At 39.1% G+C, this 25884-nt stretch overlaps 1 protein-coding gene across 5 annotated transcripts in view; it reads left to right on the top strand.

Moving 5' to 3' along the window:
- TENM1 (teneurin transmembrane protein 1) overlaps window positions 1–25884 on the top strand; it is an 831890-nt gene that overhangs the window by 465658 nt on the left and 340348 nt on the right. For all 5 annotated transcript variants that reach the window (XM_055376889.1, XM_055376891.1, XM_055376888.1 and 2 more), the window contains one exon: window positions 606–846. In XM_055376889.1, coding sequence (XP_055232864.1) covers window positions 606–846 — 241 coding nt within the window. The remainder of the gene's footprint in view (window positions 1–605; window positions 847–25884) is intronic.

Here is a 25884-nt window from a genome sequence, read left to right as displayed (position 1 = left end):
TTCTTTTAGCCTACCTTTTACAAGTAGCACTCTAGCTGGGGGGCTGACAAAGAGATTAGTTTCACACAGCCAAGCGACACACTCGTGAGCTGTTTTTCTAAAATATGGATTTGCTCCTGTATAGGCAAGCTCACATCCTTTCCTGAGGTAAGCCAGAAGGTGGCCTTATATTTTTATTTGAAGTGCCGAATGATTTTCCTTGCAACAAATTTGTGCCTTTTACTAGCATTTTCTGAAGTGAGAATTTTGCAACTGATGGAAATCAGCTCACTTCTGTTCTGTAACTTGGTGTCTTGTTGATGATTTATTTGTTCAGTAGCAGAAACTATGACAAATGGTGTGAGGCGGCCTCATTTACTTTTTAGCTGCTATAGCCCTAAAGAATTTACATGTAAATGCAACTGTGAATGTTTTACATTTCATAAGCATGCTGCACGTGCTTTTGTAAGTTAAGTGGCATTTTTACAGATAGTGAACTTAAAACAACCTCCCTCACCCCACAGGTTTTATTATCTGAAATCCTGGTAAGTCTGTCATGCTGGTTTCCCTGACTGCCAAGTGGGAGAGTAAGTCTCTATTTTATGTTTCTCTTCTCTCCTCTTTAGATGTGCAGAGCAGCCCACACAACCAGTTCACCTTCAGACCCCTCCCACCGCCACCTCCGCCTCCTCATGCCTGCACCTGTGCCAGGAAGCCACCCCCTGCAGCAGACTCTCTTCAGAGGAGATCAATGACTACCCGCAGCCAGCCCAGCCCAGCTGCTCCAGCTCCCCCAACCAGCACACAGGATTCAGTCCATCTGCATAACAGCTGGGTCCTGAACAGCAACATACCATTGGAGACCAGGTACTTGAGCTATTATTGATCCCACTAAACTTAAGTATTGGCAGAGGATGGTTCCACTGATTGCAGAAACTCATTTCATCACACACATCTGCAGAGACACACAAATGCACAAACCGATACACACCCAGATGCATGGGCAAAAAGGAAGACTCCTTCACAGGCACAGATGTGCAAACAGACACACACATCTAGATCCAGCCACAGACACAGACCAAAGCAGATACACGTGAAAAGATGAAGCCGCAGATACATAAACACCCCGCTGTCACATATCCACAAAAACATAAAACAAAGCAATTATCTAAGCTGTCACTGCAGCCTCAAAGTGAAAGGCAATTGTCCCTTGTTTTAAAAAACTGCAGTATTACAAGCAAACCCAAACACAACTGGAGGAGGAGTGATCATTTCTATTTTATTTATTGTAAGATTCTTTGAAAAAATAAGTTGCCTTCAAACATTAAAAAAAAGAAAGGATCAGCCTCATGTAATGGAAGTATACGTGTAAGTTTAAAAACTAAATTCTGCCTTTAGGGTGAAGCTTTTGGTCTTTTGAGCAAAAACGTTTGCCTCTGTTTTTCTTCACATGTTTAGATTTCTAGATTCACTCCTCAGAGCTTTGTCATGATAAAAGTTCTACTCTGCAGTTCTAGGTCCCTTGATCATGATAGATTTTAGCACTAGATACAATTAATAAAGGAATTATTCATCATTTCTAGTCACTTTCTTAAATCAAACATTACAACTTTATATTGACATAGAAAAACACTAACTAATAAAACATAGATTCTATTTTCTTTGAAATTCAAGGACTTCCCCTTGTTTTTTTGTGTGCCTTATTTAGTTCTACAATGGAAGCTTTTATTTTTGTTTTATTTTTATAGATTCGGGGATACATGTGCATGTTTGTTACATGGATATATTGTGCAGTGGTGAGGTTTGGGCTTCTAGCGTACCCTCACCTAAAGGGTGAACATTGTACCCAATAGGTAATTTTCTAACCCTCACTCCCCACCCATCCTCCCTTTTTTGGAGTCCCAAGGGTCTATCATTTCCATTTTTATGTCCATGAATAGCCGTTGTTTAACTCCCAGTTATAAGTGAGAACATGTGGTATTTGATTTTCTGTTACTGAGTTAGCTTACTTTGAATAATGGCCTACAGCTCTATCCATGTTGCTGCAAAAAACATGATTTTTTTTTATGGCTCTGTGGTACTCTATGGTGTATATATACCACATTTTCTTTATCCAATTATTCATTGATGGACACTTAGGTTGATTCCATGATTTTGCTCTTGTGTATTGTGCTGTGATAAACACATGCATGCAGGTGTCTTTTTGATATAATGATTTATTTTTCTTTGGGTAGATACCCAGAAGTGCCTTGATGAATCAAATGGAAGTTCTATTAAAAATCGCCATACTGTTTTCCAGAGGTTGTGTTAATTTTTATTCCCACCAACAGTGTATAAGCATTGCCTTTTCTCCACATTTTCGCCAATATCTGTTGTTTTTTGACTTTTTAATAATAGCCATTCTGAATGGTATGAGATGGTATTTCATTGTGGTCTTAATTTGCATTTCTCTGATAATTAGTAATGTTGAGCCTTTTTTCATCTGTTTGTTGACCACTTATACAGCACCTTTTGAGAAATGTCTGTTCATGTCCTTTGCCCACTTTTTAACAGGAATTTTTGGGTATTTTTTTCTTGTTGATTTGTTTAAGTTCCTTATAGATTCTGGATATTAGTCCTTTCTTGGATGCATTGTTTGCAAATATTTTCTCCCATTCTGTGTGTTGTCTGTTTACTCTGTTGATTATTTATTTTGCTATGCAGAAGCTTTTTAGCTTAATTAAGTCAAATTTGTCTATTTTTGTTGTTGTTGCATTTGCTTTTGAGGTCTTGGTCATAAAATTTCTTGCCTAGGCCAATGTCCTGAAGAGTTTTTTCCTAGGCTGTCTTCTAGTATTTTTATAGTTTCTGGTGTTATATTTAAGTCTTTAATCCATCTTGAGTTAATTTTTGTATACAGTGAGGGATAGGAGTCCAGTTTCCTTCTACCTATAGCTATCCAATTTACAGAAACTTTTTCTAAAGACATTTGTATGTAAAAAATGGGTATAATATACTACTTGATAAACAATGTCTGGTATCACCTTCTAATCTGATCTCTGGGAATTGGAATGGAAAGAGAAGGACTAGTCAACTCTCCTAAGACTGGTTGTTATTGTTCTTGTTGTTTAGCAGCATATTAAATTAAATACCAACCATGGCATCAGAGAATATTTCACCATCAACAAACTGGAAGTACTATGGCCCATGTCCAGGAAACAGTATCATCCATCACTTACCAGATTAAATGGTTTCATAAAGGGTGATTTCTGCTACATTCCAAGAGAAAAATATAGCAGTCAGCACCTATGGTGACAATAACCCAATTAGAACTATACTAGTGATAGAGTTTCTGTATTTATTTATTTATTTATTTATTTATTTATTTATTTATTTATTTATTTTGAGACAGTCTCCTTCTGTCACCCAGGCTGGAGTGCAATGGCAAGATCTTGGCTCACTACAACCTCCACCTCCTGGATTCAAACGATTCTCCTGCCTCAGCGTCCAGAGTAGCTAGGACTATAGGCATACGCCACCACGCCCAGCTAATTTTTGTATTTTTAGTAGAGACAGGGTTTCACCATATTGGCTAGACTGGTCTTGAATTCCGGACCTTGTGATCTGCCCGCCTCAGCCTCCCAAAGTGCTGGGATTACAGGCGTGAGCCACCGTGCCCAGCCCTGTATCTTTTCTTTTCTTTTCTTTCTTTTTTAATTGAAAGGGGGAGGTGAGTAAAGGGTAAAATGCAAAGAACGATGTATATCTTCTTCAAGGAGTTTTCAAACAGTGGTTATTTCCTCATTTTACTTTTAGTTCATTTGCAGAGCTTAGTAATAGAGAGCTGAGGAAACAACAGGGCAATACGGTTAAGTAGCAGTTCTGACAAGCAAACACACCCCTTTCGTCTATGAAGCCAAATAACAGGAAATCTGGGAGAGAGTGGGGAATGGGTTCAGGCAAATGGAGAGAGAAAATTATTCTTATTTGAAATGTACATCTAGGCATGTTTGTACAAACTGCACCCACGGACCTTCTGTATCTATGCAAGGAATATATTAATTGGTCTCAGTTTCTTAAGACGCAGAGAAGAACATAAGTTTTCATGTAAGAGTGAACAGAGTACCTTTTTAGTACATTTGAACATATATTTAGCATCACAATGATGATTTTTTAAAAGCCAGAAACGTTATTAGCTCTATCAACTAGCATTGTTCAAATATAGCCTTTAAAATGTTCATTTCTCATGTAGTCAATAAAGGTAACTGTGGGTATCCAGGAACTTATACATGAACTGTGTAACAGAACCTGTCTGAGCCTCAGCCTCCTCATCTGTAAAAATGAATATACAAATGCCTGACTTCCTAATTAGGAAAATCAAACTAACGTAGTTGAAAGTGCCTCATATACTGTAAAGCACTACACAATTAAAAGGTAACATTACTATCCCTACTAAATGGCCACTTGCCTTTGCATAAATATCTCCAAAATAGGTAATTGACTTATTCCTAAGTTATTCCACTCTACCTCAAACAACTACTAGAAGGTTCTTTTTGAACCAAAATCTACCCCTTCTTAACTCTGCCCATTTTTCTCAAATCTAATTTTAGGGTCTCACAGAATAAGTAAAATTCCCCTTACAACTGACAGCCCTTCACTGTTCCTGAGTCTTCTCTTCTTTGTGCTAAATGTTTCCCCAATTCCTTCAACCTGTTCCTCACATTAATGGGTTTCAAATCTCCCTTCCTGGTCTCTTTCTTTAGAACACTCCAGTTTGTCCAAACTGCTCTTGAAATGTAATGTTCAAGGCTGAATGCAGGTGTGGGTTCTTATTAGCCTCTCTGGTTGCAAGAAGCCAGAGACATTCAGGTTGCCTCGAGTAATTGAGAACATCTTTTCAGTGTATGTGTTGTCAGTCCCTGAGAACGCGGGAAACTCTGGTCAATCCCCAAAGGAAAGGCAAAGCCTGTAGATCTCTAGCATTAATAAGACTCAGCAGTTCTCTGCATTTTTGCTCCTCTCTGTCTGTTTCTTTGTCCAATAGCTTATTCTTTCCATCAGCTCAATATGTATTTCGTCTACCACATAGTTTCTACTATCTCATAGCAATGTCTTTTCTCCACTGTACCACATGACTCCAAGAGTACCTCCTCACACCTCTCACCTCATCCCTTCAGCTGCATGTCCCATTGCTAACTGCATTATTATCTTGGTCACTGTAGGCTCAAAACCCTAAGAGGGAATTTGATTAGCCCAGTTCATCCCTTTTATAGCAGGCTGTGTTTCAGTTTTTTGGCAAGCCCTGGCAATTATTCTCACAGTCAACTGAGGCTACGGGGAGAGAAAAGTCATGTGATTAAAATAAACAACAACATGGCCATCTATGGTTGTCCCTTGAGGAAGGACCGCGAGCAGATTTGATGTTCCTTAGATGGGACTCTCAGCAGTCAGTCATTTTGACTGATTCACTGAGGATTTTATGCTATGACCAACAATTAGCCACCTCTCTTGTTCTAATTATGTATTTTGGTTAATGCTGTCTACTCCAGTATCAGCTTTTTTGGCACATGACACTATCCATACACATTGAGAACACTGGAAACTAAACCCCAAAGCCTTTTTAACATGTTCTGAAGCTAAACCACGTTTAATTTATTCTATAAGTACATAGTTGATTCTTTTTCAGTTCTGTGTTTGGTATGGAAGATACCAGTGGAAATATATTTGGAGCCTTGATTTGGCCTAATTTGATTTCATCTTGTTAGCATGTGGAGATGTTGCTGAGTTCTAATTCTACCATACAAACTATTTGCTTTTGCTCTCAGAATTATGTCATCTGTAGGCTTGTTAGGTATGCTTCCCTCTTTTTTATGTAAGTTATCGATACAAATGTTACATAAGACCAGATTAGGGTTAGATCTCTGTGCATGCCACTGGTGACATTTATCTATTAGGCAACATTCTTTTACTAACAACCCACATTTCTCCATCTTGTTCATAGCCATATTATGGGAGACCTTGTTAAATGCCTTGCTCATATTCAGATATAGTATGCTTACATTCTTACCGATCTTCCAATCTAATAACCATGTCAAGAATAGAAATGAAATGAGATTGTCTAACATAACTTGTGCTTAGAGAATTTATACTGCTTTCTTATGGTTACTACTTTTTTCCTAAGCGCTCACAAACTGTTCTTTTATTAACCTGTTGTAGAATTTTGTATTTAATCAACCTGTTTCTTGGTCTAGTCTAAGGAGTCCATGTGCTTCCTGTTTATTTTGAAAACTAAAGCCAATGTTTTCTGTCTCCAGTCTCCTGTCACACTTCAACCACACTACCGTTGCTAAAACTTTAGCAACTGTGACAGGGTAATCCAATCTCCAAGACCTCTCACCACTCTGGGATAGAATTTTAATTCATTTATTATAGAACAGCCAAATGCCTTTTAATGACTGCTTTGCCTATTTTAGCTTCAATTTATGGTTACTGATATTGATTTTACCATTTCAAGTCTATCATCATTCTTTTTCACAAAGAAAACTAGTACAGTAGTTGAGAAGGCCTCTCAGATATTGGCCATCCAATAACAATTTCATGGGTTGCATGTCTCTCCTACCCTTGCTCTTCTTGGTTTAAATATATTTTTTAAAAAGCGCTTTTCTGTCATCTTCAGCAGTTTTTTTCTCAAGCCTCAGGCTCATTTGGGGTATAATTCTTCTTAGCATTATTTTCATCATGCCCTCTTAAACTTACTTATTTTTGGTTTTCATCCCTTTATTTTGGTACCTGTTCTTTTGAAATCCAAACTGAATGTGAATGGATAACACCCAGTACAGACACACTGGTTTCAACAGGTTAAAAAAAATAAAATATAATAACTTCCCAACTCTCTTAATTCATCTCCATATTAGAGTATCTCAGGGCATGAAATTGTACCTACTTTACTTCAGCAAGCTCTTTTCCTAAAGTCTGGGATTTGGGCCTTACAAGGTACTTATGGACTCTAAGATAAAATACTTCACTTCCTCTAAAGGTTCCTATCACCTTCAACTCACCAGTTTCTCTTTTTCTAAGTCAGTCAGAGAGGCAAGTTTCCTTATTTTCTTTACCTTTTGGGAGGTGTAGTCATTAACACAAAAATTTGGGAACTTGCCATATATTTGCATTTTGCAAATCGATACAACTAGCAGATGTTTATGGAGTTGAAATCACTCTTGTTTACTACCCTTTCCTCCTACGACACTTTTGTGATCTGTGTTGAAAATCAGCATCCGTTGTCTCCATCTGGCCAAGTGTCTTATTATAGACTCTCCGATCCACTACCTATTAGTCATGTGACATTGGGCACATTAATTATCATCACCATGTCTCGGTTTTCTCATCTGTAAAGTAAGGATAATAGTAAAACCTAGCTCATAAGGCCATTGTGAGCATTAAATGAGTTCCTAATTGCAATGTGCTTAGAGCAGCCATGAACATAATGAGCACTCCGTAAATATTAGTAATAATAATAGCAATAATAACACAAGAGATTATGTTACTTTTTGTCCCTATTGCTGTCTTTATCTAACTAAAGGTATTTCTACCCTTCCATTCATGATTTCCTCAAAGTAAACATATACAACATCATCCCACTTCCTCTCTTAGCATGCTTTTAAATAGAATATACTTGGCCTGGCCCGGTGGCTCATGCCTGTAATCCCAACACTTTGGGAGGCTGAGGCAGGTGGATCACCTAAGGTCAGGAGTTCCAGACCAGCCTGGCCAGCATGGTGACACCCCGTCTCTGCTAAAACTACAATAATTAGCCAGGTGTGGTGGCAGGTGCCTGTAATCCCAGCTACTCAGGAGGCTGAGTCAGGAGAATCGCTTGAACCGGCGGGGAGTGGGGGTGGTTCAGAGGTTGCAGTGAGCCGAGATCGCGCCACTGCACTCCAGCCTGGGCAACAGAGGGAGATTCTGTCTCTAAATAAATAAATAGAATATACTCTTTCACCACCATGTTCCAAATCATCAGAACCATCCCCCCTCTCCCACATTTTGACGATACATACCTGTGAGGCTTTTTAAGACTGCCCTGTGATCAATCTTCAAAACAGCTTGTGCATTGCTGCCTGCCTTCTGTTATTCAGAAAAACAATGCCCTGTCTACCCAGTACATTGGGGATTGGGCCCTGCCCTGAGCCCTCCCTTACTCAGACGTCAGCCTTGCTATCTCCTTCTCCAAGCCTTCTTCTCAAAATTCCCAACGTCTAGATTATATTTTGGGGGCAGGGTGTTTTTTGCAACCTGGAAAGATGGGCACATTGCCAAAGATGGAGAGGCTGGGTGATGTGTGCAAGCATATGTACTCCAGCATCCCTGGACTAAACTACTTATGTTATTGTGAACTTAGACACATTACATAACTTCCATAGGCCTGAATTTCCCTGTTTGTTTTGTGTCAAAAATGACAGACCCTACCTCATGGGGCTGTTTTCAGAACTGAATGAGATAATATATGAAAATGTCTACTCAGAGCCAGGCACATAGAAAGTGTGCAATAAATATTATTATTTTCAATTCAGTATAATAGTCTGGCACAGACCTGCTGGCAAGTAGATGAATTCAGAGTTACTACAATTCAGAGAGACACAATAGCTTTAATCTGCTGTAAAAACATCCAGTATTCACATATACTTCCCAGTCTATGGATTATTGTGCGTGTCCTGCACAGCGAGGCATTCAGCAAGCATTTACTAGTTATTCCTGGTGCACTGCCGCTTCTATGAGGAATGAGAATCCCTGTATTCCAGAAATGTGTGGTTTAGTACTAGTAACAATAACGATAGCTAACTATGCTAAACAGCATTACTATATGCCAAGCACTATTCTAAGCCCTTATGAATCAACTTCTTTAATCCATATGCTAGTGCCCATGTGGTACGTACTATTTAGTGTTGCCATCCTCAATTGAGAGATGAAGCAACTGAGGTACAGAGAGGTTAAGGAACTTTGTAAAATCCCACAGGTAGGATATGACAGATCCAGGTCAGGTTTTGAACCTAGGCTGTAGGTCTTAGCATCTTCATATTTAACCACTATGCATTACTGACTTTCTGTAGTAGGGGAAGCAAAGGTAAATAAATAACAGTACCATCACAAGTGTTTTGTTATATTTAAGTAATCCAAAGGTAAGAACCCTTGGAGGGGGGTAGATCTAACCAAGGTAGGAATAGTAGAGACTAAGGAAGTGTTCAGGTAGGTAGAAGGGGGGAAAGTCGAAATTTCCCTGAGAAAATGGCCTAAAAATCATTTTGTTCTAAAATCATGAGGTGATACTAAGTGAAAAATGGAGGAAAGGGCATTCTGGGAAGAACATATCACAATCAAAATTGTGCATAGTGACCAGTTATCTAAGTGATATTAGGCACTATTCTTTTTATTATTTCTTTCCCTTCTTCATTTGCCATTTAAATACTCTTGACCAGGTTGGCCACTCTGTGAGCAAGCATGTTCTTTCTAGTACTAATGAGAGACAACCATTCTGGAACTGAAAACCTATCATTCTCAAGCTATGAGCCAGAAATCTAAATTTCATGCTAAAATTCCTGCTGTTAAACTTCCATATTATCCTTCCTTATCCAGAGGCCCATCCTTAGATATACTCGAGTTTGCAGATCCTTTCTTTCTTTTATTCTTTGATGTTTTTTTCTTTAGAAAGTCTCTTTTTCTTCCCTGTGGCATGAGCCTCAATCCCAAAGGTATCATATGGCTTTGGTGGCACAGTCCTGTGACTGCTTGATAAAATTCTGTAAGACTGGTTAAGAGTTTGCATTTGCTATTATTAGTGAGATTAAATATTTTCTAAAATGTTTAAAACATTAAAAAAAAGAAAACAATAGAACTGAGTTCAAAGTCCCATTCTGCTTCTTATTAGCTCTATGAGCTTAGGCAAATTACTGAACCTTTCTGAATTTCAGTTTTTTGAACTTAAAAATGGGTTAATAGCACTCACTTTATGAGGTTGTTACAAGTATTATTTCATACCGCACATGAAATTTGCACCCTCATTTTAGTTTCCTTTCTTCTCTCTCTTCTTCCCATGTCCATCCCCTGGCACTGGCTTTATTCCTTTCTAGCTTCTCACAATCATGATTTACTGCTTTCCTTCTTTTCTATAGAATGTTTTTTTCATTCTATCCATGAAATTATGTGCAAGTAGATTGACCTGCCTTTAACACCCAATTAATTGAAGAGGTGCTTATTTCTGTCAGGAATTCAAACATAGCCCCCTTGCTGCAGAGCACTGGAATAGTTTCCTTTGCTTCTCAGCCTCTTCATCCAGGTTCACTTTTAAGTGGAATTGCAGCCATTTTTGTTTACTCTTATTTACTCTCTTTGCTGTCCCCCAATTCAAATTCCTAATTCAGAGTCTACTTGATATTCTATTACTCATGATAATTTTTGGCCAAGTGTTGGTTCAAGACAACTAATTTTGCTTGGCCTGATCTTAAATGGTAATTATTTTTTCAGAATGATGATAATGGATAGTAATCATGATCTATTTACCAAAATGAATCTTACTCAAAGGTTTTGCTGTGATTATCAACACTAGAGAAAACCTGGTGTTGGGATTAACATGACCACTTCAGTTCACAAAGACAAATCAGAATTGTGTGGAGGAATCATGCCGGGGCAGGAGAGTGCAAGTAACCATCTTCATTGATTTTTAGCATATTCTGACAGATGGCTGCAGCTTGGTATGAGGCTAACTGCCCTTGATGGCTTTAGGCCAATGTGACAATTAAATGGAGTCTACAGGGTTATTTTTACAAAAGAAGAGCCAGGGCCATTGGCAAAGGAGATTTTGGCAAGGAATGGAAACAGAAATGAAACTTATATGACCAATGTGTATTACTATACTTCCAGAGCTAGTTTCTATCTTGGGGAAAAAAGAATCATTTGGAGGAAATACTCATTAATGGTGATTGCAGTAATTTATTTATGGAAAAATACCCTTTAAGTATTAAACAATAAATGTAAGTTCTCCAGCGGCAGTAATAGGTCTTTATTATACAGCACTGCTAAAATATACCTAACATTTATAAGTAGTTTTTTCTAGAACATTTGCAATGGAAAAATAGAGACTAAATTTTTTCCTTCAATAATGACTGGAGAAAAAAAATCTCAGAATGTACATATGCAGTGCTTAGATCCAACAGTATCTCAGGCTTTAATCCTTTAACAGCACGGAGGTTAGCAAAAATCTATCTTCAGCCACAGATTTAAAGATTCTTTTTAAGACAGGAAAAGACGCTGTAGAACTCATCTATGACCTATAAATCCTGTTTAACCAAGCTCAACCAAGCTTTTCAGCCTACACCACATGATGGATGTGGAATATGTTAAATTTACATGAAAGAGAATGCTGTAGTCTTAAAATATGTTTTACATGTTGAGAGTAAAAATATAAGTCTATTGTGCTTAGGCAGTGAAGAACAATACTTTGGAGATCAGTGTGATACAGTCTCTAGTTACTTTGGTGGCAGCATTATTTTTAAACATGCTTTTCGACTGACTATTCTCAGTTTCATTTCAAAATAAAAACATAGGCAAACATTATTTGTTTCATTTTATAAGGAAAGAATGCTTCACCATAGGTGAGATGAAATCTGATTTTAATATGGAGAAGATTTACTTGGCAATGCAAATGTGAATCTAAATATGTTTTAGGGAATTTTGAAAAATGAGTTGATTGATGTAATATACGAGTATAGCAAACAAAAATTAAATTTTAGTGAAATCTCTGTACCCATCATTTTGCCCTCCCTCACCATATACTTATACACTTCCCTATACCGACTATATTTAAAACAGAGATGTATGGTTTTGAACAAGAGAGAACACAAGTTCTTAACAACTTCATTCACTGCAAAGTTACTTATCCAGTGAATCATAACAAATATTTCCATTACCATGTCAAGTTAATAGATACTTGTCTATTTTACTAAGAGCATGAAATATATTTAAAGCAGCAGAAAATAAATTTCCTGTCAATTATTCTTATTTTCTATCAGGGTGTTAATGTGTATCTGCACGTGTGTGTGTGTATGTGTGTATCAAAAAGATGTGCTACTAAGCATCTCCCTTTAGAAGAATCCAGCTGGTTCTGTATTAATTCCATAACACAAAAATGTTTGTAGCTTTCAAAGCAAAAGATAAGATCTGGTTAAGTCTTGAGGTCTTTGAAATATGTCTGCGAGAATTGTGAAAGTGTGGTACTGAGTATTTTATTTAAAGAACAAGAAAGCTCAAAAAGAATTGTCGGGGAGGAGCCAAGATGGCCGAATAGGAACAGCTCCGGTCTACAGCTCCCAGCGTGAGCGACGCAGAAGACGGGTGATTTCTGCATTTCCATCTGAGGTACCGGGTTCATCTCACTAGGGAGTGCCAGACAGTGGGCGCAGGCCAGTGGGTGCGCGCACCGTGCACGAGCCGAAGCAGGGCGAGGCATTGCCTCACCTGGGAAGCGCAAGGGGTCAGGGAGTTCCCTTTCCCAGTCAAAGAAAGGGGTGACGGCCGCACCTGGAAAATCGGGTCACTCCCACCCGAATATTGCGCTTTTTAGACCGGCTTAAAAAACGGCGCACCACGAGACTATATCCCACACCTGGCTCGGAGGGTCCTACGCCCACGGAATCTCGCTGATTGCTAGCACAGCAGTCTGAGATCAAACTGCAAGGCGGCAGCGAGGCTGGGGGAGGGGCGCCCGCCATTGCCCAGGCTTGCTTAGGTAAAGAAAGCAGCCAGGAAGCTCGAACTGGGTGGAGCCCACCACAGCTCAAGGAGGCCTGCCTGCCTCTGTAGGCTCCACCTCTGGGGGCAGGGCACAGACAAACAAAAAGACAGCAGTAACCTCTGCAGACTTAAATGTCCCTGTCTGACAGCTTTGAAGAGAGCAGTGGTTCTCCCAGCACGCAGCTGGAGATCTGAGAACGGGCAGACTGCCTCCTCAAGTGGGTAACTGACCCCTGACCCCCGAGAAGCCTAACTGGGAGGCACCCCCCAGCAGGGGCACACTGACACCTCACACGGCAGGGTATTCCAACAGACCTGCAGCTGAGGGTCCTGTCTGTTAGAAGGAAAACTAACAAACAGAAAGGACATCCACACTGAAAACCCATCTGTACATCACCATCATCAAAGACCAAAAGTAGATAAAACCACAAAGATGGGGAAAAAACAGAGCAGAAAAACTGGAAACTCTAAAACGCAGAGCACCTCTCCTCCTCCAAAGGAACGCAGTTCCTCACCAGCAACGGAACAAAGCTGGATGGAGAATGATTTTGACGAGCTGAGAGAAGAAGGCTTCAGACGATCAAATTACTCTGAGCTATGGGAGGACATTCAAACCAAAGGCAAAGAAGTTGAAAACTTTGAAAAAAATTTAGAAGAATGTATAACTAGAATAACCAATACAGAGAAGTGCTGAAAGGAGCTGATGGAGCTGAAAGCCAAGGCTCGAGAACTACGTGAAGAATGCAGAAGCCTCAGGAGCCGATGCGATCAACTGGAAGAAAGGGTATCAGCAATGGAAGATGAAATGAATGAAATGAAGCGAGAAGGGAAGTCTAGAGAAAAAAGAATAAAAAGAAATGAGCAAAGCCTCCAAGAAATATGGGACTATGTGAAAAGACCAAATCTACGTCTGATTGGTGTACCTGAAAGTGATGCGGAGAATGGAACCAAGTTGGAAAACACTCTGCAGGATATTATCCAGGAGAACTTCCCCAATCTAGCAAGGCAGGCCAACATTCAGATTCAGGAAATACAGAGAATGCCACAAAGATACTCCTCGAGAAGAGCAACTCCAAGACACATAATTGTCAGATTCACCAAAGTTGAAATGAAGGAAAAAATGTTAAGGGCAGCCAGAGAGAAAGGTCGGGTTACCCTGAAAGCGAAGCCCATCAGACTAACAGTGGATTTCTCGGCAGAAACCCTACAAGCCAGAAGAGAGTGGGGGCCAATATTCAACATTCTTAAAGAAAAGAATTTTCAACCCAGAATTTCATATCCAGCCAAACTAAGCTTCATAAGTGAAGGAGGAATAAAATACTTTACAGACAAGCAAATGCTGAGAGATTTTGTCACCACCAGGCCTGCCCTAAAAGAGCTCCTGAAGGAAGCGCTAAACATGGAAAGGAACAACCGGTACCAGCCGCTGCAAAATCATGCCAAAATGTAAAGACCATCGAGACTAGGAAGAAACTGCATCAACTAATGAGCAAAATCACCAGCTAACATCATAATGACAGGATCAAATTCACACATAACAATATTAACTTTAAATGTAAATGGACTAAATGCTCCAATTAAAAGACACAGACTGGCAAGTTGGATAAAGAGTCAAGACCCATCAGTGTGCTGTATTCAGGAAACCCATCTCACGTGCAGAGACACACATAGGCTCAAAATAAAAGGATGGAGGAAGATCTACCAAGCAAATGGAAAACAAAAAAAGGCAGGGGTTGCAATCCTAGTCTCTGATAAAACAGACTTTAAACCAACAAAGATCAAAAGAGACAGAGAAGGCCATTACATAATGGTAAAGGGATCAATTCAACAAGAGGAGCTAACTCTCCTAAATATATATGCACCCAATACAGGAGCACCCAGATTCATAAAGCAAGTCCTGAGTGACCTACAAAGAGACTTAGACTCCCACACATTAATAATGGGAGACTTTAACACCCCACTGTCAACATTAGACAGATCAACGAGACAGAAAGTCAACAAGGATATCCAGGAATTGAACTCAGCTCTGCACCAAGCGGACCTAATAGACATCTACAGAACTCTCCACCCCAAATCAACAGAATATACATTTTTTTCAGCACCACACCACACCTATTCCAAAATTGACCACATAGTTGGAAGTAAAGCTCTCCTCAGCAAATGTAAAAGAACAGAAATTATAACAAACTATCTCTCAGACCACAGTGCAATCAAACTAGAACTCAGGATTAAAAATCTCACTCAAAGCCGCTCAACTACATGGAAACTGAACAACCTGCTCCTGAATGACTACTGGGTACATAACGAAATGAAGGCAGAAATAAAGATGTTCTTTGAAACCAACGAGAACAAAGACACAACATACCAGAATCTCTGGGACATATTCAAAGCAGTGTGTAGAGGGAAATTTATAGCACTAAATGCCCACAAGAGAAAGCAGGAAAGATCCAAAATTGACACCCTAACATCACAATTAAAAGATCTAGAAAAGCAAGAGCAAACACATTCAAAAGCTAGCAGAAGGCAAGAAATAACTAAAATCAGAGCAGAACTGAAGGAAATAGAGACACAAAAAACCCTTCAAAAAATCAATGAATCCAGGAGCTGGTTTTTTGAAAGGATCAACAAAATTGATAGACCGCTAGCAAGACTAATAAAGAAAAAAAGAGAGAAGAATCAAATAAACACAATAAAAAATGATAAAGGGGATATCACCACCGATCCCACAGAAATACAAACTACCATCAGAGAATACTACAAACACCTCTACTCAAATAAACTAGAAAATCTAGAAGAAATGGATACATTCCTTGACACATACACTCTCCCAAGACTAAACCAGGAAGAAGTTGAATCTCTGAATAGACCAATAACAGGAGCTGAAATTGTGGCAATAATCAATAGCTTACCAACCAAAAAGAGTCCAGGACCAGGTGGATTCACAGCCGAATTCTACCAGAGGTACAAGGAGGAACTGGTACCATTCCTTCTGAAACTATTCCAATCAATAGAAAAAGAGGGAATCCTCCCTAACTCATTTTATGAGGCCAGCATCATTCTGATACCAAAGCCGGGCAGAGACACAACCAAAAAAGAGAATTTTAGACCAATATCCTTGATGAACATTGACGCAAAAATCCTCAATAAAATACTGGCAAACCGAATCCAGCAGCACATCAAAAAGCTTATCCACCATGATCAAGTGGGCTTCATCCCTGGGATGCAAGGCTGGTTCAATATACGCAAATCAATAAATGTAATCCAGCATATAAACAGAGCCAAAGACAAAAACCACATGATTATCTCAATAGATGCAGAAAAAGCCCTTGACAAAATTCAACAACCCTTCATGCTAAAAACTCTCAATAAATTAGGTATTGATGGGACGTATTTCAAAATAATAAGAGCTATCTATGACAAACCCACAGCCAATATCATACTGAATGGGCAAAAACTGGAAGCATTCCCTTTGAAAACTGGCACAAGACAGGGATGCCCTCTCTCACCGCTCCTATTCAACATAGTGTTGGAAGTTCTGGCCAGGGCAATCAGGCAGGAGAAGGAAATAAAGGGTATTCAATTAGGAAAAGAGGAAGTCAAATTGTCCCTGTTTGCAGACGACATGATTGTTTATCTAGAAAACCCCATTGTCTCAGCCCAAAATCTCCTTAAGCTGATAAGCAACTTCCGCAAAGTCTCAGGATACAAAATCAATGTACAAAAATCACAAGCATTCTTATACACCAACAACAGACAAACAGAGAGCCAAATCATGAGTGAACTCCCATTCACAATTGCTTCAAAGAGAATAAAATACCTAGGAATCCAACTTACAAGGGATGTGAAGGACCTCTTCCAGGAGAACTACAAACCACTGCTCAAGGAAATAAAAGAGGATACAAACAAATGGAACAACATTCCATGCTCATGGGTAGGAAGAATCAATATCGTGAAAATGGCCATACTGCCCAAGGTAATTTACAGATTCAATGCCATCCCCATCAAGCTACCAATGACTTTCTTCACAGAATTGGAAAAAACTACTTTCAAGTTCATATGGAACCAAAAAAGAGCCCGCATCGCCAAGTCAATCCTAAGCCAAAAGAACAAAGCTGGAGGCATCACACTACCTGACTTCAAACTATACTACAAGGCTACAGTAACCAAAACAGCATGGTACTGGTACCAAAACAGAGATATAGATCAATGGAACAGAACAGAGCCCTCAGAAATAACGCCGCATACCTACAACTATCTGATCTTTGACAAACCTGACAAAAACAAGCAATGGGGAAAGGATTCCCTATTTAATAAATGGTGCTGGGAAAACTGGCTAGCCATATGTAGAAAGCTGAAACTGGATCCCTTCCTTACACCTTATACAAAAATCAATTCAAGATGGATTAAAGATTTAAACGTTAGACCTAAAACCATAAAAACCCTAGAAGAAAACCTAGGCATTACCATTCAGGACATAGGCGTGGGCAAGGACTTCATGTCCAAAACACCAAAAGCAATGGCAACAAAAGACAAAATTGACAAATGGGATCTAATTAAACTAAAGAGCTTCTGCACAGCAAAAGAAACTACCATCAGAGTGAACAGGCAACCTACAGAATGGGAGAAAATTTTCACAACCTACTCATCTGACAAAGGGCTAATATCCAGAATCTACAATGAACTCAAACAAATTTACAAGAGAAAAACAAACAACCCCATCAAAAAGTGGGCAAAGGACATGAACAGACACTTCTCAAAAGAAGACATTTATGCAGCCAAAAAACACATGAAAAAATGCTCATCATCACTGGCCATCAGAGAAATGCAAATCAAAACCACTGTGAGATATCATCTCACACCAGTTAGAACGGCAATCATTAAAAAGTTCGGAAACAACAGGTGCTGGAGAGGATGTGGAGAAATAGGAACACTTTTACACTGTTGGTGGGACTGTAAACTAGTTCAACCATTGTGGAAGTCAGTGTGGCGATTCCTCAGGGATCTAGAACTAGAAATACCATTTGACCCAGCCATCCCATTACTGGGTATATACCCAAAGGACTGTAAATCATGCTGCTATAAAGACACATGCACACGTATTTTTATTGCGGCATTATTCACAATAGCAAAGACTTGGAACCAACCCAAATGTCCAACAATGATAGACTGGATTAAAAAAACGTGGCACATATACACCATGGAATAGTATGCAGCCATAAAAAATGATGAGTTCATGTCCTTTGTAGGGACATGGATGAAATTGGAAATCATCATTCTCAGTAAACTATCGCAAGAACAAAGAACCAAACACCGCATATTCTCACTCATAGGTGGGAATTGAACAATGAGATCACATGGACACAGGAAGGGGAATATCACACTCTGGGGACTGTTGTGGGGTGGGGGGAGGAGGGAGGGATAGCATTGGGAGATATACCTAATGCTAGATGACGAGTTAGTGGGTGCAGCACACCAGCATGGCACATGTATACATATGTAACTAACCTGCACAATGTGCACATGTACCCTAAAACTTAAAGTATAATAAAAAAGAAAAAAAGAGAAAGCAAAAAAAAAAAAAAAGAATTGTCCCCTTTGGTGAACAGATAAGCAAATAAACAGTAACATCTGCTTCTCTATTTTGTTTAAAAAATTGGTGTGATATCTGAGGGTATAAGAAAGTATATAATGCAAATACTTTAAATGAAAAACAGTTCATTATAAATAATATAATGAATTTATTTTAGTTTCATCAAATTTTAACAAATACTTATTAAGTACCTACCTTAAACCAAACACTCTTCTAGTTGCTGGGGCTACAACAGAGAACAAAACAAATAAAAACCTTGCCTTTAATGAGCTTACAATCTAGTAGGGGGAGAGAGCCTTTCCCCTAAAACATTGATCTTTTTTGAGGTTAATAATATTGCAAGACTTGGGGTCTGGCTAGATGGGATATGGGAAAAGGGGGAGAGGACTCAAAGATACCTCTTAGGGGTCTTTCTAGTCTGCCATCACCTCTGTTTTAGACTGGGTAATTTATAAACAACAGAAATTGATTGCTGTCATTTCTAGAGGCTGGGAAGTCCAAGATCAAGGTGTCAGCAGATTTTGGTGTCTGGTAAGCACCTGTTCTTCATGTACAGCACGTTATTGCTTTGTCCTCATATGTCAGAAGGGGCCAACAGGCTCCTGAAGCCTCTTTTATAAGGACACTAATTCCACTCATGAAGACAGAACCCTCATGGCCTAATCACCCCGCCAAAAGCCCTACTTTTTAACATCAACATATTGGGGATTCGATTTCAACATGTGATTTCTTTTTTGAGACAGGATCTTGCTCTGCCACCCGGGCTGGAGTGCAGTGGCACAATCATGACCCACTGCATCCTCAACCTCCCGGGCTCAAGGGATCCTCCCACCTCAGCCTCTGGAGTAGCTGGGACCACAGGTGCATGCCACCATGCTCAGCTGATGTTTTTATTTTCTGTAGATATGGGGTTTTGCCATGTTTCTCAGGCTAGTCTGGAACTCCTGAACTCAAGCAATCTGCTTGTCTTGGCCTCCCAAAGTGCTGGGATTACAGGCGTGAGCCACCACACATGGCCAACATATGAATTTTGGAGGGACACAAACATTCAGACTATAGCAACCTCCCCACTTCAACTTTCATATAGAAACCCCTTATCTATGATCTCATAACACTCTGTCAATATGTTTATCACAAAGCCTTATTTCATTGTATATTTGCCCTCAAAAACTTCTATTTACTTGTCTTTGTTCCTCACTGAAACTTAAGTAAAGGACTATGCCTTTTCTTATGTTGATCCCTCAGTGCTTGGCTCATATCATTCAACAAAATGCATGGACAGAGTAAGTGAGCAGAGAACTATAGATAGAGTAGATTTCTGAAATCAGGAACAGAAGTTAATGGAAGCAGACAGTGCATATTATTTTGGAAATATTGGAACACCTACGTGAGCCATCTAGTTTGAAATGTTCAATATCAAAAAAAGTTGAAAATATGGATCTGAGTCCAAGGAAAGGAATAAATAGAGAAAAAATGTTCTCCTACTACTTGCTTACCATGTGCCAAGTATTTTTCCAAGTAACTGTCACATTTATTTTAACTTAGTGTTCTTAAAACTAAGGCTTAAAAATGTTGAACAACATGCCACAGGGTCATCAGTTACGTGTAGTGGAGTCAGTTAAAACCCAGCTACGGCTGGGCATGGTTGCTCATGCCTATAATCCCAGCACTTTGGGAGGCTGAGGCGGGTGGATCACAAGGTCAAGAGATCAAGACCATCCTGGCCAATATGGTGAAACCATGTCTCTACTTAAAATACAAAAATTAGCTAGGCGTGGTGGCGCATGCCTGTATTCCCAGCTACTCCGGAGGCTGAGGCTGGAGAATCGCTGGAACCCGGGAGGCGGAAGTTGCAGTGAGCTGAGATCATGCTGCTGCACTCCAGCCTAATGACAGAGTGAGACTCCGTCAAAAAAAAAAAAAAAAAAAAAACACCAGATATGTCTGCTTCCAGAGCTCATGATGGACATAGATAATTAACACTTTCATAGGTAAATGTAATAATAGTAAGTATTGAAAAACCTAGATGGAGTTTTATGCAAGAGTAAAAGAAAGCCATAAACCAAACCATGGCAACACTTATGTATTAGGAGTTCATAGAGGAGAAAGGCCAGCGTAGGTGATTGAAAAGTAATCATGGAAGAGAACAAACAGAAGGAAATTTCCAGGAGGTGGTGATCATGATTTTCAAATATCACAGAGGAATCAAATAAACTATGGATGAGAAGAGACCATTGACTCTATCAATTATAAATTTTAAGCAGCCAATTTCTGTACAGTAGTGAGATTGAAGCCACATACCACGTTGGATTTGAAGAATTGGTAAGAGCTAAGAAGATGGAAACAAAAGGTAAAGTAGGGTTTTGAAATGGGACAGTAGATTGAGAGCAGACTGAATCAGGGCAAAACTTTCATATGAATTGGAAGGCAAAATACAAGAGAAACTACATTAGTGAGGAGTTATACACTAGACATCAGGATAGTGCTGTGAGTGACAAGAAGAAACTGACAGACCCAGTCAGAGATCAAGTTGCCTTAATGATAAAGTATATAGAAATATGCAGTGATAATCACATAATTCAGAAGAAAACAACATGATCCCATACAACAGTACAGGCTTCCCAGGTTGCCAAGTCCCAACAAGGACATAGAGCTTCGGAATTTTTTTTTTTTTTTTTTTTTTTTTTTTTTTTTTTTTGCGACAGAGTCTCTCTCTGTCGCCCAGGCTGGAGTGCAGTGGCATGATCTCGGCTCACTGCAAGCTCCGCCTCCCGGGTTCAAGCCATTCTCCTGCCTCAGCCTCCCAAGTAGCTGGGACTACAGGCACCTGCCACCACACCTGGCTAATTTTTTGTATTTTTAGTAGGGACAGGGTTTCACCACGTTAGCCAGGATGGTCTCGATCTCCTGACCTCGTGATCCGCCCGCTTCGGCCTCCCAAAGTGCTGGGATTACAGACGTGAGCCACCACGCCTGGCCGAGCTGGGGATTTATTAATCCTCACCTTTGGGAGGAGGATTAAAATAAAATAAAAAGTTTGCCTTTGGTATTCTCACAGTAGAGGTGATATTATATCCTCCCACTCTTATCTAAAGTTGGTTCTCAAATATACATCATATTTCCGAGGGCAAGCACCTATCACTGGCCAAGACACAATTAGAACTCGAACTTTTTATCTCTATCTGGCATACAAAAAACGCTAGGCGGTCCCTTGTTACTGAAGAAGATACTTAATAGTGACATATGTATGCACAGAGCTTGCATTGACAGCATAGATGCTAACATGACTATTTCCAATTCAAACTATCAAAATATCAAGTACAACATGATATTAGCTTCATAAGTAAATTGAATTTCTTCTGGCATAAAATAGTCACAATCTGATATTTTTCTCACCTTTCAACTAAAATAATTGTTTTTATCTATGACAGTCTAATCTTTCAAATTTTGTCATTTACCATAGTGAATAGTATCATTAACTTAGGTAATTTTCTGGTAATGTGGGTAGTTGTGTTTTAGTAGATACACTTGTAGCTAAATACTTTTTCTTGTCTGTCAAAATCAAAAGGCTTAGCTATTTGATAATGTACTGTATATGTATGCATGTATGTTTCTGTGCATGCATATAGGCATGTGTGCATATATAAGTATGCATGCATAATTTGCTATTGTCCAAAGCATTTTCACTAGTTATCTCATTTCAAACTGTAAACCCTGGAAAGTAGACATAATAGAAACTATGCCCAATTTAATGGTAAAATAACTGAGTCTTGGGAAATTTTAATAACACATTCACGTGGAGCATGTGTTATCAAATTATTAAAATTTCTTGGAGCAAGATTTGGTGTTGGAATGTAAGTCCTGTGCAAACAATCCAATGCTCTTTGCACTATAACAGTTTGTCTCTGGTATATAAAGAACTCCAAGCCATCTCTTTTTGTCTTTCAGTGAATATTTATGGTTCGGTTAAGTTTCCCTGCCTGGAGATATAATCTAGTTTTTATTCTATTTATATTAAAATCTTAAATGCCCAGGAAACTGGGGCGTTCTGGTTAATTGGATTTGGTGGTTAGCTTAAGGTTAAATAGAACTTTTTACAAATTGCCATTCTTGTTGAAAATCATTCTTAAATATGAATCTACTTTCCATTTTAATCCAAATGATCATAATTTAATCTTTTATAATTGAAAATCTTATAGTACATCAGGGTTGCCATTTAAACATGAGTTGTTATTGTAAAGTGTTCTAGGTATAAAGGGATGTTGTAGAGTGGACAAAATGTCTAGTGGTCCCAGGATAGCCGTTGCAAATTTTTAATGGCCCCGTGTGAGTTTTTGAAAAAGCACTAGATTTACAGTTAGAAATCTTGAGTCCAAGTCCAATTTCACTATTAAATAGCTGTGTAACCTTGATATCCCTTTCTTCTTCTCAACCTCATTTTCCTCAATAGTCAGATGAGGAAATGAAGCTAAACGATATTCGAGGTCCTTTCTGGCTTTACAATCTCTGTCATTCTGTGACTTGCTTCTTGTGTCTTGCTCCTCCACTGAAAGAATCCTGCTTAATTGAGCTTTCCAGTTAGTTGGATTCTGCTTAATTGAGCTTTCCAGTTAGTTGGATTCTAATTAATTGCAAGTTTACTAATTCCAGGTGAGGTACCCAAACAAGTGAGATAGATTTAAGTTGAGCAGTCATGATTCTTTCTGAATTTCCTATAGGCAAGAAGAACTGAAGAAGACACCACACTTCCCTTTCTGTCAAGGGGTAGTGATGATGGCAGGCAACTATAGTTAAGGAGGCAACATTAGGCCAGTGCAAGACTAGTCTATGAAGTCATTTTTCCTGTTACGCAATAGGTGCTTGATACAATTTTGTTAAAGAAATGGATTTTTAAAACAAAACCCTTTGTGAACCCAAAATATCTGAGACACATCTCAGTCAATTTAGGAAGTTTATTTTGCCAAGGTCAAGGATGCGCTGGTGACACAGCCTTAGGAGAACCTGACAACATGTGCCCAAGGTGGTTGGGGTGCAGCTTGCTTTTACACATTTTAGGGAGACTTAATACATCAATCAATACATGTATGATTTACATCATTGGTTTGATCCGGAGGGGTGGGACAACTCAAGGTGGGGAGCTTCCAGGTCATAGGTAGATTTAAACATTTTCTGTCTGGCAATTAGTTGAAAGAATTATTAGTAGAAAACAATGTCTGGGTTACAATAAGGGGTTGTGGAGACTTAGGTTTTATCATGTAGATGATGCCTGCTTTAGAGAAAATAGACTGTATATGTTTCTTATCAGACTTAAGGTCTATGTTGATGTTAACACTGGAGGGATATAACGAGGCATGTTAAACTCCATCTTCCATCATGGCTTGAATTAGATTTTCAGGTTAACTCTGAAATGCCCTTGGCCAAGAGGAGGGGTCCATTCGGATGATTTGGGGACTTCGAATTTTATTTTTGATTTGCACCTTTATAGTGACAAGATTCAAGATGCAACACCTTGTATAGAAGTCTACTCTGCCTTGGGTCATACTGTGAGGCTGCAGTACAGTTTAAATATCTTCCTTCATGTTGTCATTCTCAGTCTATGACATAAATACAGCTTCATATTATGTTTCCTATTGAAAGATAAAAATATAATCTGGTTTAGGTTTAAGTTACAACCAGCCATTTCTATACTGCACCCTGTGAATCCGTGATGATATTTGTTTTCTAAGGATAGGCAATGATGCATAGAAAAAATAAGTCCAGGTTTAATATTATATTTGCCAAGTACAAAAGCATATTTAGAGGTCAGCAGAGTGCATGAAATCCCTATATTCTTGACGTTGACCTTACCTTGTTAATCTCTCTGTGCTGTCCCTGAATAATTAAAGTGAACCAATGTGTTTCTTCTTTGCACTCTCAAATCCACACAGCAGGGAACTAGGGAGAGAACATTTTAGTGGAAGGCAGGCCTGCTTTCCACAAATTCTCCTGTGCTCAAGTGGAATTGTAGTTACTAAGCTTTAGAGCACAGCACAAAGCTGAATTTGACTGTTTCTTTTTTTTTTTTTTAAATCTAAATTTGGTATCTTTTTTGTTCTTTTTTTTTTAATTATACTTTAAGTTTTAGGGTACATGTGCACATTGTGCAGGTTAGTTACATATGTATACATGTGCCATGCTGGTGCGCACCGCATATTCTCACTCATAGGTGGGAATTGAACAGTGAGAACACATGGACACAGGAAGGGGAATATCACACTCTGGAGACTGTGGTGGGGTGGGGGGAGGGGGGAGGGATAGCATTGGGAGATATACCTAATGCTAGATGACGAGTTAGTGGTTAAGTGACCTAACCTAAGAGGAGTTAATGTTGTTTCAATTGCTATGATTATTATATATTCTGCATATTTTAACCAGTTCAGGTTTTGGGTTTATGCCTCATGACAGGTTCATGAGGGGTACAGTTTAAAAAGCAATTTTTTTTATTGTTACAAAGATTTCCTTGTTTGGTCAGTAAGGGTAAATGTTTGAGGCAATTATTGGTGAGTTGTATGTGCTCTCTGGCCCTAGGGTTCAGGGTATTTGTTTGGATAATAGACCAATCCCAATTGCAAATAGAGCATCAAGGAGGAACAGCTGTGAGCTTGGGGAGGCAGATAAGATCAGGAGTACCTGGCATGAAAATCTTCCTCTGGGAGTCTTTACAGAGTGACAGATTTTCTCCTGTAGAGATGTAGAATACCTCAAAACTTCACGTTCCAATTGGAGGAAGAGTTTTAGACAAATGGTTCTCAACTTCACCACTATTGACATTTTGGGCTGAATAATTTCTTGTTACGTATGTCTTGAGGAGGTAGACTGTCAGGATGTTTAGCAGCGTACCTGACCTCTACCCACTAGATGCCAGTAGTACCCTTCCCCAAGTTGTGATAACCAAAAATGTCCACTGACATTGCCAAATATTCCCCATGGACCAGTTGGTCCCCTGTTGAGAAACACTTTTTTTGTAGCCAGTTTGAGAAACATTCTTTTCCATCGATGTTTCCCAACTTAGTCCTGGTACTGGTAAGACAAAATCTATTGTTGCTGGTTCACTTTTTACTCAAACCACTCTTCAAACTCTTAATTTCTTTTTTCCCTTCCCATCTTTCGCTCCTCCTATTCCTTTCTTCCAAGGCCTTTGTTAGAGGTTTAGACAATTCTCCAGTTTATAGTTTGGGATAGAAACCATTAAACCACATCCATTTAAATCACATCCATTTAAATCTGAGCCTCTCCGCATTGCTTTACTTTTAATACAATGGCAACTCGTCATATAATTTTTATCCCCAATTAACTTGTCATATCCTGCATTTCTATGTGAGAGTCTTAAGCAAGAGAAATACATTTTTGACACATTGAATATATACCCTGTTTGTACTATACTTAATTGACTTGTTTTCTGGTAATGCATAAAGATGGAAAAATACAGTGTGTCATTGCTGACTATTTATTTAGATCAAAACTAAACAACCTATAGCAAAGGAGACCAGAGTGACCCCTGAAGCAACTAACAA

This window comes from Gorilla gorilla, chromosome X (genome assembly GCF_029281585.2).
Source record: "Gorilla gorilla gorilla isolate KB3781 chromosome X, NHGRI_mGorGor1-v2.1_pri, whole genome shotgun sequence".
NCBI lineage: Eukaryota > Metazoa > Chordata > Mammalia > Primates > Hominidae > Gorilla > Gorilla gorilla.
The sequence above is the reverse complement of the archived record's forward strand: the minus strand, read 5'-3'. Positions and strand labels throughout refer to the sequence as shown.